At 36.0% G+C, this 13,257-nt stretch overlaps 1 protein-coding gene across 2 annotated transcripts in view; it reads right to left on the bottom strand.

The window, feature by feature from the left end:
* Positions 1 to 13,257, bottom strand: part of EPC2 (enhancer of polycomb homolog 2) — a 113,552-nt gene that overhangs the window by 27,537 nt on the left and 72,758 nt on the right. For both annotated transcript variants that reach the window (XM_049772996.1, XM_049772997.1), the window contains exons 4-6: positions 12,670 to 12,876; positions 2,820 to 2,968; positions 1,417 to 1,549 (exon numbers count right to left, since the gene is read on the bottom strand). In XM_049772996.1, coding sequence (XP_049628953.1) covers positions 1,417 to 1,549; positions 2,820 to 2,968; positions 12,670 to 12,876 — 489 coding nt within the window. The remainder of the gene's footprint in view (positions 1 to 1,416; positions 1,550 to 2,819; positions 2,969 to 12,669; positions 12,877 to 13,257) is intronic.

The raw sequence follows: 13,257 nt of genomic DNA, 5'->3' as shown, positions 1-13,257 counted from the left end.
ATTTGAATTTAAGCAGACTACTATAAAGATTTTATTCTTAGAGATGAATATTCTTAGGTCAATGTAGACTTTAAAGACTAATTATAGGTAAATTGAGGTGATATTTCCATTATTTCATGCTTGCAAATCATAAAGCTACAAAGAGCACTGCTTTATATAAATGAATTAAAAACTTATAAAAGTAATATTGCACTGATAAGATTTCTTGTTACAGAGGCAAGTATAGTAATTTACAGAGAATCAAGTGGGCTAGATGCCTGTGATTAATAAGAACTCTATGACATTTGAATTTGATGAGTCGAACAGAGGAGTCTTCCTGTTCCACATTCTTCCTTGACCTTTGAAAATAAGCCTATGAAACACTGAGCACTGTACACATTTTTAAAAGATGAATTTTCCACAAACATCCTGTCACTTTTAAAATTCTGGTACATAGCAAAGCTCTACTGTCTGCATACTTCTATCGATACCACTTCTTGTAAATCAACGGTCTTTAAAATGCTTTTAAAAAATGACTGTCTTTTTTTTGTGTGTGTGGGAGTGGGGAGGTGGGCCTCACCCGGCAGCACTCAGGAGTTACTCCTGGTTCTGTGCTCAGAAATCGCTCCTGGCAGGCTCGGGGAACCATATGGGATGCCGGGAATCGAACGTAGGTCCATCCTGGGTAGGCTGCGTGCAAGGCAAACGCCCTATTGCTGTGTTACCTCTCCAGAACCAGAAAAAAAAATGACTGATTTTTGTATCTCTTACTTGAATACTTTAGCACAACTTTCAACTTTTTGGTTTTCAACTTTTTAGACCTGTAAACAGCACTGGTCTGTGGGATGATAGTGAAAACAATTGCTTTTATTAATGTACCAAGTGAATGAGAAAATGTTAGTTACTTTTCAGTCTAAGAGATTAAAGTAAATGACCCATTCTGAAGTGTTAACTCCTAAAACATTGATTCCAAAGTTAAAGGACATTTTCCAAGACAGTAATGGTAAATGTAATGTTAGCAATCGTGGTAAAATAAGAACTTTCAAGAGATGTAATAAAAGATTTTCAGATTTGATGCCTACTATGCCTCAGAAGCAGGATATGCTGCAATGAGGAAATTTTAATTATCCCTATTCACTAAGGATGCAGACAGCACAGTGGAAAGCATATGATCTTTGGTGTTATACCTGGATTTAAGCACCTTGAGTCTATCTGCTATGATCTAGAAGTCAAATGGGTAAAAATCTATCTCAAAGGTTTGTTACTACAGATTCAGAAGTCAATATGTATGTAAAAGTTCCTGCAAAGAGCTTGCATAAAAAACAAGAACGAGTAATTATTATTTTCTATCCTAATCAAACTATACTAAGAAAACTGCAGAAACCAGTAACTGTTGATCCATTGTACCATAAATGCTTCCCCACAGAGGATATTCACCTTAGTTTTACATTCTTGAACTTTGTGATGATTTCCATTATGAAGAGTTGCTGGAGTGGCATATATTTCTTTTTCTGATCTACTGATTTTCACTTCATTAAGAATTTCACCACCATAGTCTCCCAAATGATATCTTGAAACAGCAACGAAATAGAAGAAAATGTTGTACAGTTTAAATATAAAGAATAAAAACCATTAATAACTTAATTAATTGAAACAAAATTAATTCAATAATTAAACTGTGCTTGAGTAGACCGAAGCAGTCTTGAAGCTACTTCCCCAGTTCAGTGCTCAGAAGACTGTATAACACAGAGATCAAATATAGGCCTCCTACATTCAAAGCACATGTTAGCTCTATGAAGTATCTCTTTGGTCCCAATTAAGTTATTCTTAAAAGGAAAATGTGCAAGAATATAAATTTAAGACTCAGTGAAAATAAAAACCCACTCAAAATCTCTGGGTGATTTTGAAAGAAGACAAACTCCTTATTTATTTTCTATTATCAAGTATTGGAAAAGGGGTATGGTCCTACTTAGGTAAGGCATATACTGAATTTTGTTAATTTATTAGCTCAATCTACCTTCTCATGCAAGAAAAATGACTTAAGAGAATACATTTTCAAAAAAAAAAAAAAAAACTAAAACAGAAAATGCTTTCTATCTAAAAATTAAATTGTGTTCACTGCCACTAAATGTTAAACAGAAATTTTAATACAAGAATTAATTGAATTTCTCTTATCTTTTTGTTTGTTTGGTTTTAGGCCACATCTATCTGCTTAAATTTACTCCTGGCTCTGTGCTCAGGAATTAGGAATCACTCCTGAAGCTGCATGAAGGACTTATGTGATACCAAAATTGAACCTGGGTTGGTCATGTGCAAGGCAAGTGCATTACCCACTGTACTATTTCTTTGACCCTTCAAACTTTTTATAAATAAAATTTAATGATTCTACAAAAAATAGTGTTATAGAAGAGCTAGACTATATTCAAAATATACCTCTATATTTGCAATATAAACTGATAACATTTTGACTTAATAAAAATTGTAATCAGTATCAAAAAGTGATTTTGTTGGGGCCGGAGTGATAGCACAGCAGTAGGGCATATGCCTTGTATGCAGCTGACCCAGGACAAACCTGGGTTCAATTCACGTCGTCCCATAAGGTCCCCCACCCCCCACCCAGGAGTGATTTCTGAGCACATAGCCAGGAGTAACCCTTGAGTGTCATTGGGTGTGGCCCAAAAACAAAAAACACAAAAAAGTGATTTTGTTATATTTTCAATTTCAATTGTTTGACAGTTCAGCAAACCAGATAAAACACATATTTTGTTATATTACCATTTAGTTTGCCTCCACAACTTATATTTATTATCACTGTTAACAATATACTACTATTTATTTACCTTTTTTCCACAACTTCTAAGGTTAAGTGCAGTAATTCTCGTTTTGTTTTCTCTCTTCTCTTAATCATTTCCAAAATTGTTATGGCTCTACTAAACTCTCGTCTTAGTTTCAACATCTTTTCATAAGAAGCTTCATCATTTTTCCGATTCTATTAAAAATAACATAGATACAGGGAAAAATAATCAACAGAAAATTTACCTTTAGAAGAATAAACTATTCAATTATTCACATTTCTAACAAAAATTTTACTAGACCCAAATTCAATATGTTAAAAGTAAAGTGTTCAGACTATTTAGAAAATAACTATGTAAAAACCAGTCTAATTTTATAAATACACATGCAAGTAAATATTTCTCAATATTCAGAAAGATATTTGCTAGCGAGTTGCCTAAAAACATGATTGAAATAAAAGGCATAATTCCAATGTGAAAAAGAAAAAAAAAAAGTTCTGCCTGAAACAAAAGCTAGTGCAGTGGAAATTGAAGTCCATTCACATTGTAGCAATATTTTTTGTCAGTCTTTTCTTCTTATTATCATCATAATTGTGCTGATAAGAATCATTATTTCTTTTTTAATATATATTTTATTTAAACACCTTGATTACATACATGATTGTGTTTGGGTTTCAGTCATGTAAAGAACACCACCCCCATCACCAGTGTCCCAAATCTCCCTCCTCCTCACCCAACCCCTGCCTGTACTCTAAATAGGCTTTCTATTTCCCTCATACATTCGCACTGTTAGGATAGTTCACAATGTAGTTATTTCTCTAACTAAACGCATCCCTGTTTGTGGTGTGCTTCATGAGGTGAGCTGTAACTTCCAGCCCTCCTCTCTTTTGTGTCTGAAAATTATTATTGCAAGAATGTCTTTCATTTTTCATAAAACCCATAGATGAGTGAGACCATTCTGCATCTTTCTCTCTCTCTCTGACTTATTTCAGCATAATAGATTCCATGTACATCCATGTATAGGAAAATGTCATGACTTCATCTCTCCTGACAGCTGCATAATATTCCATTGTGTATATATATGTACCACAGTTTCTTTAGCCATTCATCTGTTGAAGGGTATCTTGGTTGTTTCCAGAGTCCTGCTATAGTAAATAGTGCTGCAATGAATATAGATGTAAGGAAGGGATTTTTGTATTGTATTTTTGTGTTGCTAGAGTATATTCCTAGGAGTGGTATAGCTGGATCGTATGGGAGCTTGATTTCCAGTTTTTGGAGGAATCTCCATATCGCTTTCCATAAAGTTTGAACTAGACGGCACAATACCCATCAGATAAAGGGCTAATCTCCAAAATATACAAGGCACTGACAGAAATTTACAAGAAAAAAAATCCAATCCTATCAAAAAATGGGGAGAAGAAATGGACAGACACTTTGACAAACAAGAAATACAAATGGCCGAAAGACATGAAAAAATGCTCCACATCACTAATCGTCAGGGAGATGCAAATCAAAACAACGATGAGGTACCACTTCACACCACAGAGATTAGCACACATCACAAAGAATGAGAACAAGTGGTGCTGGCGGGATGTGGAGAGAAAGGAACTCTAATCCACTCCTGGTGGGAATGCCATCTAGTCCAACCTTTAGGTAGTGATATTTTTAACAATTTTCTCAAATCAAGGTTACCTAAGAATTCATTAGACAACTATTAATTCATTCAGCTCTTGTATGGGAAAATGGGAGATTTAAAATACCACAATAAGTCACTTCAAACATAAAACGGAAAGTGATTATAAAGCATCTCAAGGTCTACGAGTATATGCTTCATTCAATGTAACACCTCACCATAGAACAGAAAAGGGAGTTGGCAAAATTCTGAATTTCAGAGTATCTGTAAGAAATTAGTAATTTGGGGGTAGGAGGAAAGATACCTTCATTGGGTGGGGAAAATAGCATGGCATGCTCAGTCTCTAGCACTGTATTATATGTCCTCCTCCCATTTCCTACTTTCTCATACTATTGAGGATGCCAGTGACTCATCAGGCTCATTCTCCAGGATGAGTGTTTCAGGGACAATTCTTAGTTTCAAGGGTAAAAAATAACTTGATCCTACAGGGTAAAGTCTTATTTAGTTACTGTTAGAGTCCGGGTTTTAATTAGCAGCCTCTATTTGCAATATAAAAGTTACTATAAACATATATATATATATATATAATAGTTTTGAAATCATTTCTTTAATAGACTACCACCATTTTTATTTGATATGTCCCAGACTACAACACTTAAGCAATTTTCCTTTCCTTGAGGATAATACAACATGGTTTTGACAGAACCTGAAGAAATCCAGGTTTAATATTGGAAGAGTATGAAAGAGAAAGAAAACCAAGAACGATTTATCAAGACTTACTCTTTCTTTCAGTGTTTTGCCATTGTAAATTAGTTTTCACCCATAAAATATAAAAGTACCACTAATATACAACATACCTAAAATAAACAACAGCCAAACATCAAAGTAATGCTCTTAGCAGAGTATCATACATGACCTCTATACTCAAAAGAATCAAGTCTAGTAAGAGTTAAAAGACATAAAAAAAGATGAATTTTTATTGCAAACCTACCAGTCAAATGATATTAATGCGCCAGAAACTTTCATGTCTGCCTGTCTAATCATCCCCACTTCCTGGATCACACAGTGATCCTACTGGACTGTGTATGTCTAGGTTTAATACCTTCTTTTTCTGGGCCAAACAACTATACTATTTCCTAGTTTCTATCCCTAGTCCAGTTCTTTCTGAGTTTTCTATTTTTGTTTTGAAAGGATTTCAGAACTATAAAGTTAAAAATGCATATAAAGAGTTTCTAATGTATTGATATCCAGACTCCCTGAAAATGACTTATGTCACTGTCTTTCACTCTCTCTATATGCACTGCAGGTTGAGTCCTCAGAAATTAGTGCCACTGTAAAACAAACAAACAGCCAAAAACATGTTTCCTGTTCTTCTACTATGTGATAATATAGCAAAACAACCATATGTAAAATAGGAATTTGGGGCCTCACTAGACACTAAATCTGTTGGTAAAAAATAGGAATTTGGGGTCTCATTAGACACTAAATCTGTTGGATTTACTTGAACCATGAAATCCAGAGTTTCCAAAATTTTAAGTAACATGCATTACTTAAGGTATCCATTATACAGTTTTTTGGGGACACACATAATTATGCAAGGAGTGATTGGAGACTGTAAGAAAGACTACTCTCCACAGCTTTCACCAGTTTAGTCCTTAGAGATCACTCCCTGTAGTGCTCCAGGATCATGTTGTGTACAGTGGTAGAGTCAGAGTCTCCTGGCAGCAAAGCATGTCTCCAGCTTAAGTCCTCTTTCAGTGAAGTATTTTTGTTTTGTTTTGTTTTTTTGGGTCACACCCATTTGAGGCTCAGGGGTTACTCTTGTCTAAGCACTCAGAAACTGCCCCTGGTTTGGGGGGACCATATGGGATGCTGGGGGATCGAACCGCGGTCCTTCCTTGGCTGGCACTTGCAAGGCAGACACCTTACCTCTAGCGCCACCTCTCCGGCCCCAACTTTTTTTTTTTTAATAGTAGCCTTCTTCAGCTATGCTGGAAGTGAGAAGGATAATGACCACTTTCTCTTATAATCCTTGACTGGAGATGTGGCAGTGGTTGGGCCCAGTGACTCACCTTCATGCTGTCGTACCTCTAGTTTGGGGGCCAAACTGTTATGTGCTGCACTTAAGAAATATCAGACCTGTTCCAACAGTAATGTTTTACTTTTTTGAGAAACACAAAAGACATAATGCCTCTTTATTCCTAAACACTTTACTGTATATTTTCTAAAAAAAAAAAAAAAAATGGTATTCTCTTACACAAATAACCATAGGGCAATAATCAAGATTAGAAAATTAAAACTATGGGCCCGGAGAGATAGCACAGCGGCGTTTGCCTTGCAAGCAGCCGATCCAGGACCAAAGGTGGTTGGTTCGAATCCAGTGTCCCATATGGTCCCCCGTGCCTGCCAGGAGCTATTTCTGAGCAGACAGCCAGGAGTAACCCCTGAGCACCGCCGGGTGTGGCCCAAAAACAAACAAACAAAAAAATAAAAACAAGAAAATTAAAACTGACATAATCCTGGGGCCCAGGGAGATAGCACAGTGGCGTTTGTCTTGCAAGCAGCCGATCCAGGACCAAAGGTGGTTGGTTCGAATCCCGGTGTCCCATATGGTCCCCCATGCCTGCCAGGAGCTATTTCTGAGCAGACAGCCAGGAGTAACCCCTGAGCACCGCTGGGTGTGGCCCAAAAACAAAAACAAAACAAAACAAAAAACTGACATAATCCTATTACTTTGAATATTTTGTTTTTTATTTTATTAATTTGAATATTTTATCTTTTTTAAAAGTAAATATTTGAAGTATTAGAACTTTCTTTTTCAGATTTAGCTCATAAATAATTGAAATAACTGAAAAGGTGAACTAACTAGAAAGTTTTTCAACACAAATATATTTTGCATTTTCTTTTTGTTATTTTTTTGGTTTTGGGGCCACACCAGGTGAAGCTCAGAGGTTTCTCCTGGCTATGTGGCTCAGAAATCGCTCCTGGCTCTGGGAACGATAGGGTCATCCAAATGCAAGGTGAATGACCTACCTCTGTAGTCTTCCTAGGTGATTCAATACCTAGGAAGGAGTATTGCTGGATCATATAGAAGCTCAATTTCTAGTTTTTTGAAAAGTATCATATTGAGTTTACCGCTCCTACTTTGCATTTTGTGGTTTGATGCAAATTAGTCTGGTGGCATGACTATATATAATTATTTATATAATTATAAAAATTATATAGTTATATAGTATTATATATAATTATTTCATTTATGCACCATGATTACAAAATTGTTCATGGTTGAGTTTCAGCCATATAACACACACCATTCTTCAATAGTGCACATTTCCCGTCATCAATGTCCCTAGTTTCCCTCCCACCCACCCTTCATCACTTGCCTCTGGGAAGGCATTCGTTCATTTCCCATACTCTCTGCCCCCCTTCTCACCCTCCTCTCTTTTGACGCTGTAGCATGCATCACTGTTAATGAAGTGGCACCATGTATATAATTTTATCCCCTTTCAACACCCAATTGTGTCCAGAGTTATCAGTTCCAACCATCAATGTCATAGTGATACAATTCTTACTCTTTGTGGCAAGCTTCCTACCATGGGCAGGTCCTCCTGACACTCATCTCTTTTTCTCTGGCTATTAACATACTATCTTCATGTATAAGCACATTTCATGACTTCAGTTTTCCTAATAGCTGCGTAGTATTCTATTGTGTAGATGTATCACTGTTTCTTTAGTCACCCATCTGTTCTGGATACTTGGGTTGTTTCCAGATTCTGGCTATTATAACTAGTGCTGTGATGAACACAAATGCAGAGGGCTTTTCTGCATGGTGATTTTGGGTTCCTGGGTGATTCAATACCCAGGGAGGAGTATTGCTGGATCATATAGAAGCTCAATTTCTAGCTTTTTGAAAAATATATTGCTTACCAAAAAGGCTGGACCAGTCTACATTCCCACCAGTAGTGAATTAAGAGTCCCTTTCTCCCTGCATCTGTGCCAGCACTGGTTGTTCTTATTCTTGTATATATGTCAATTTCTGTAGTATGAGTTGATATCTCAACTGATTTGTATCTCCCTAATAATTAGTGATGTGTGGAGCATTTTTTCATGAAAAATTTTGGCCATCTCTATTTCTTCCTTGAGGAAATGTCTGCTTTCATTTCTTCTTTCATTGTTGGATGGGGTTAGATTTTTTTTCTTTTTTTTTGGTTTTGGGTCACACCCAGCAGTGCTCAGGGATTACTCCTGGCTCCATGCCCAGAAATTGCTCCTGGCAGGCTCAGGGATGCCAGGATTCGAACCAATGACCTTTTGCATGAAAGGTAAACACCTTATCTCCATGCTCTCTCTCTGGCCTCAGATTTTTTTCTTTCTTTTTGCTAAGTTCTATCAGTGCCTTGTATATCTCAGTTATTAACCGCTTATCCGATGGGTACTGGAGTGAATAGTTTCTCCCATTCTGTGGGTAGTTTTCTGTATCCTAGTCAATGTTTCCTTTGAAGTGCAGAAGCTTCTCATATAATGTAGCTCCTTTTATCTTTGCTACCACTTAGTTGGCCTGTGGTGGTTCATCCTTGAAGATGTTTGTAGCTTCCATGTCGTGAGTGTTCTGCCTATGTTTTCCTCTGTGTACCTTATAGTTTCAAGTCTTTTTTTTTTTTTTTTTTTTTTTTTTTGGTTTCAAGTCTTATTAAGCAATTTGATCCACTGTGATTGATCTTTCTGTCTGGTGTTAAGGAGAGGTCTGTTTTTTTTGTTTGTTTGTTTTTGGGTAATACCTGGCAGCTCTCAGGGGTTACTCCTGGCTCTGTGCTCTGAAATTGCTCCTGGTAGGCTTGCAAGGCAAACACCTTACTGCTGTACCACTGCTCTGGCCCCTATTTTTCTTATGATGATCAGCACTTTGACATTTCTCAAGAGTAGAAAAACATTTAGGTGTTTTTGCCTTTTTAAGATTAATTTGGGTTTCTTGAATATTTTAAATGATTAAGTAATACTTAAAAATTTTTAGTTCTGGAGAGAGAACACAGTGGGGAGAATGTTAACTTTGCACGGGCAGATCCAGGTTTGAACCCTGGCATCCCATATGGTCTCCAGAGCCTGCCAGGAGTGATTTCTGAGTATAAAACCATGAGCAACCTCTGAGCACCACTGAGTGTGGCCCCCAAATAAAACTAAAGTCAGTTCATAATGATATCTTTCTGTTTCTATTATGTATGGTCCTATGCCTTCTCCCTATCTTTTACTCTTTCTCTGTTTAGGGATAATTCTTTACCTCTTAATCCAGTTACATATTATAATTGGCAAATCTCTAGATGCATGGTTAACTGCTATACTTTATTTTGTAATAAAATAATAATTGCTCCTGGCTTAAGGGACCATATGGGATGCCAGGGGATCAAAACGTGGTCTATCCTGGGTCAGCTGTGTGCAAGGCAAACGTCCTACCACTGCGCCATCATTCTGGCCCCAACTGCTATACTTTGGAATAAACTGTAGGCCTTTAAAAAATAATAAGCAAGGCGTCTACTAGTGTAAAAGATAGAATTTTTTCCCTCCCTAGACTACACAATGTAGGGAAGAGGCCAACAGTTGTATTCATGGAGTTAACCAATGTATTAAATAAATATGCTAATTATGAATATTCTAGCTGGGGCCCGGACAGATAGCACAGCGGCGTTTGCCTTGCAAGAAGCCGATCCAGGACCAAAGGTGGCTGGTTCGAATTCCGGTGTCCCATTTGGTCCCTCGTGCCTGCCAGGAGCTATTTCTGAGCAGACAGCCAGGAGTAACCCCTGAGCACCGCTGGGTGTGGCCCAAAAACCAAAAAAAAAAAAAAAAAAAAAGAATATTCTAGCTATTCAGACATATTAGAGACTGAAGACTATTTCATCAGAATGTCCTTAATAGCTAAGCACCTCCATATTATAGGTTTCTATGAAAATATTTTAAACAGGGCCTGGAGAGATAGCACAGGACCAAAGGTGGCTGGTTCGAATCCCGGTGTCCCATATGGTCCCCCGTGCCTGCCAGGAGCTATTTCTGAGCAGACAGCCAGGAATAACCCCTGAGCACCGCCAGGTGTGGCCCAAAAACCAAAAACAAAAAACAAAACAAAAAATATTTTAAACATAGTTTACTCTAGCCTTTGAATCAATTATGTAAGTACTTTTAAGTATATGAAGACAGATAAGTAGAACAGCTATGTTAAGCTGCATTCAACTTGCATACCCTAAAGCTTGTCCACCTCTTAGACATTCTAGAAGGTATTTTACTGTTCACTGCTTTTCCAACTTTCTTCAGAGAATACAACATTTTAAATCAACAACAGTGCATATGAATGGGACTAATTTTAATTCACAATCGAAACAATCAAGGAATAAAAACATCATTGAAAAGAAAATGTGTGGCACTTTTTTTTTAAAGCCTTTTGTATGTCTGCATTTTTTTCTTTAAAATTTGGGTAATGTCTCAAAGTAGTATTTTAAATAATCTTTATTAAGCACCATGATTACAAACATGTTGTAGTTGGGTTTCAGTCAAAAGGTACATAGAAAGTCCTAAAAGGGGGGTGTACTTTTTATGTGTGACACTTCTGAGAGAAGATGAAAATAACTTAAAAGAGTGGGGATTAGCATCAGGAAAATGATGGACTGTTACACAATGGTGAGCTGCCTAAATAATAAGCAATATGTAATAATAAAAAAGTAATGATTTATCCTATTAATAATAATATTTAAAATGCTTATAATATTGTTTATGTCAATACTAATCATGGTAAGCATTTTATAGATGTTCATTGAAAGATGCCCAGTATTTCCCCTCAAATGACATTGCTATTCTATTCGTAATGCATTATATTTCTCAATGATTCAGATAAGAATCAACGTCTTTAGGTCTGAGTATATTTTTAGAGATTTACTATATTTATAAATTTATGACATTCTAGTCTTTCCTAAGCAAGGCATTAAATTTTCATAAAATTTATCAAGATTTCCTCGTTAAAAACTCTGCACTGTCATCTGCACTTGGGAAATCTAAGAAAGAGTTATAAAAACTCTTTTAACCAGAAGGGTTTTTCCTAAAATATACTATCTGGCAGCTGTTCTATTTCACAGCTGTTCTATTAACAGCTGACAAGGACAAGTTTTCAATGTTAGGAGAAACAAGAATCCACAGAAAATGCTTTGCCTCCCATTTCAATTCTCACTGGTTTTTACATTTATTTATTATCAGTACAGTGCAATGTTAGGGAATGCACTGTTATATATGGCTTTACTCTTAATTCTGACAAATGAAAGGTAATGAAAACCTCCCTGAAATAATGCTTTTTATATACCATAATCCACAGCAGGAGATCATGCTTCTCCTGCTTAAAATTCTAGCTCATACTGCTTCTTAAAACCAGATGAGAACAAGTTCATCAATTTGAGACAACTGACAGTGCAGAAGAGAAGAAAAAGATTCCGCTATGTTACTTCTGAGTGTTGGTAGAACAGGCTTAAAAGTGAATCTTTCCTTGCTTTTCATCCCTTTATAGTATAGCTATAAAGGGGATTATAAAAAATATAAATTATATTATATTATAATATAAATTATATAAAGGGAATTAGAATATAGTTTCAAAGCAATTCTAAGCCCAAGAGAATTACATTCTTTGGCCCTGAATTTACTGCTGGCTTGCTTGGCCAAGTACTGCTATAAGTAACCTCTGGACTCTCTGTGAAGACTTTTTGGAGGTTCTCCATAACTCCAACCAAAACAAGTAATTATTATTTACATTTCAACTGCAAACCCAAAAGGATATGATCAGTACATTTTTTAAGATGGATGTTAAAAAAGATTTAAACAACAAGCCAAGTGAAGTTACAGAAAAGCAGATTAAAAAAATTAACCTCATTAAAAAATTAACATACAATTTGAAATAAAATATACTAAATTCAATCTGAAATGAGATATTCCTCCAATGAAGCTACATAAATTAATATGGTGCTACTTGGGTTTAACAGAGATGGGAGGGGGCCCTGTGAAAGACATAGCGTGGTATTCAGAAGGCTTCTAGGGTCACACGTGGTGTTGTTAGCCATGTAGTGCTGCTGACAGAATTATGAGTTTGAGCATTTACAGCTTTATCCCCATTATGTAATAAAACACACAATTTCTGAGTTCAACTTTTATGGTCACATTCTTTAAAGTTATTAGCAGAAAAATATTGATAACAGATATTATGAAGGTGCATGCAATTACAAGTAACTTGTACATTACCTTTCGAGTCTGCATTTTCTCTGTTCTCCTCCGAAAGGCAACATATGGGTCGTTGTTGGTAGAGCCATCTCTCTTCTCTTGTTTTATCTGAGGTATGAGGGATGGCCCTCTGCAATTTTTACGTTTTCTCACCCAGTAGTCATATACAGCTTTAATAAGGTAATCATCTTCATTTAGCAACAGTTTTGCTTCTTGAAGTGTTACAAGCTAAATGAAAATAAAAATTACTGTTATTGTAAAGACAGAAAAATTATTATACCTATTAAAGAAAGAAGTACTTGCTTTCAATATCTACTAACTTATTTTTGTGTATTTTAAGCAAAAAAGGTTATAGTAAGGGTTTAATTTTTAATCTCCCTCCAAACCAAAAGATGAATAGTCTTCAATATATGCCTCCTTTTGAAATTACAGAAAATAAATACTTAACATTTCTAAAGTTTTCATATAAAATCAAAGTTCTTGTGATAATTGTAGGTAAAAAGCAATTTCTCTATGATAAATGTTTCTTATTCTAAGTGTTGATCCAGTAAATTACTCTGTCCTGGTTTGTTTTCCTAGTGTTTCTTTTTTTTTTTCTGGGTGGGTGGG

The sequence above is a fragment of the Suncus etruscus genome, chromosome 5 (assembly GCF_024139225.1).
Source record: "Suncus etruscus isolate mSunEtr1 chromosome 5, mSunEtr1.pri.cur, whole genome shotgun sequence".
Taxonomy (NCBI): domain Eukaryota; kingdom Metazoa; phylum Chordata; class Mammalia; order Eulipotyphla; family Soricidae; genus Suncus; species Suncus etruscus.
Note: the sequence above shows the minus strand (reverse complement) of the source record. Positions and strands in the feature narration are given on the sequence as shown.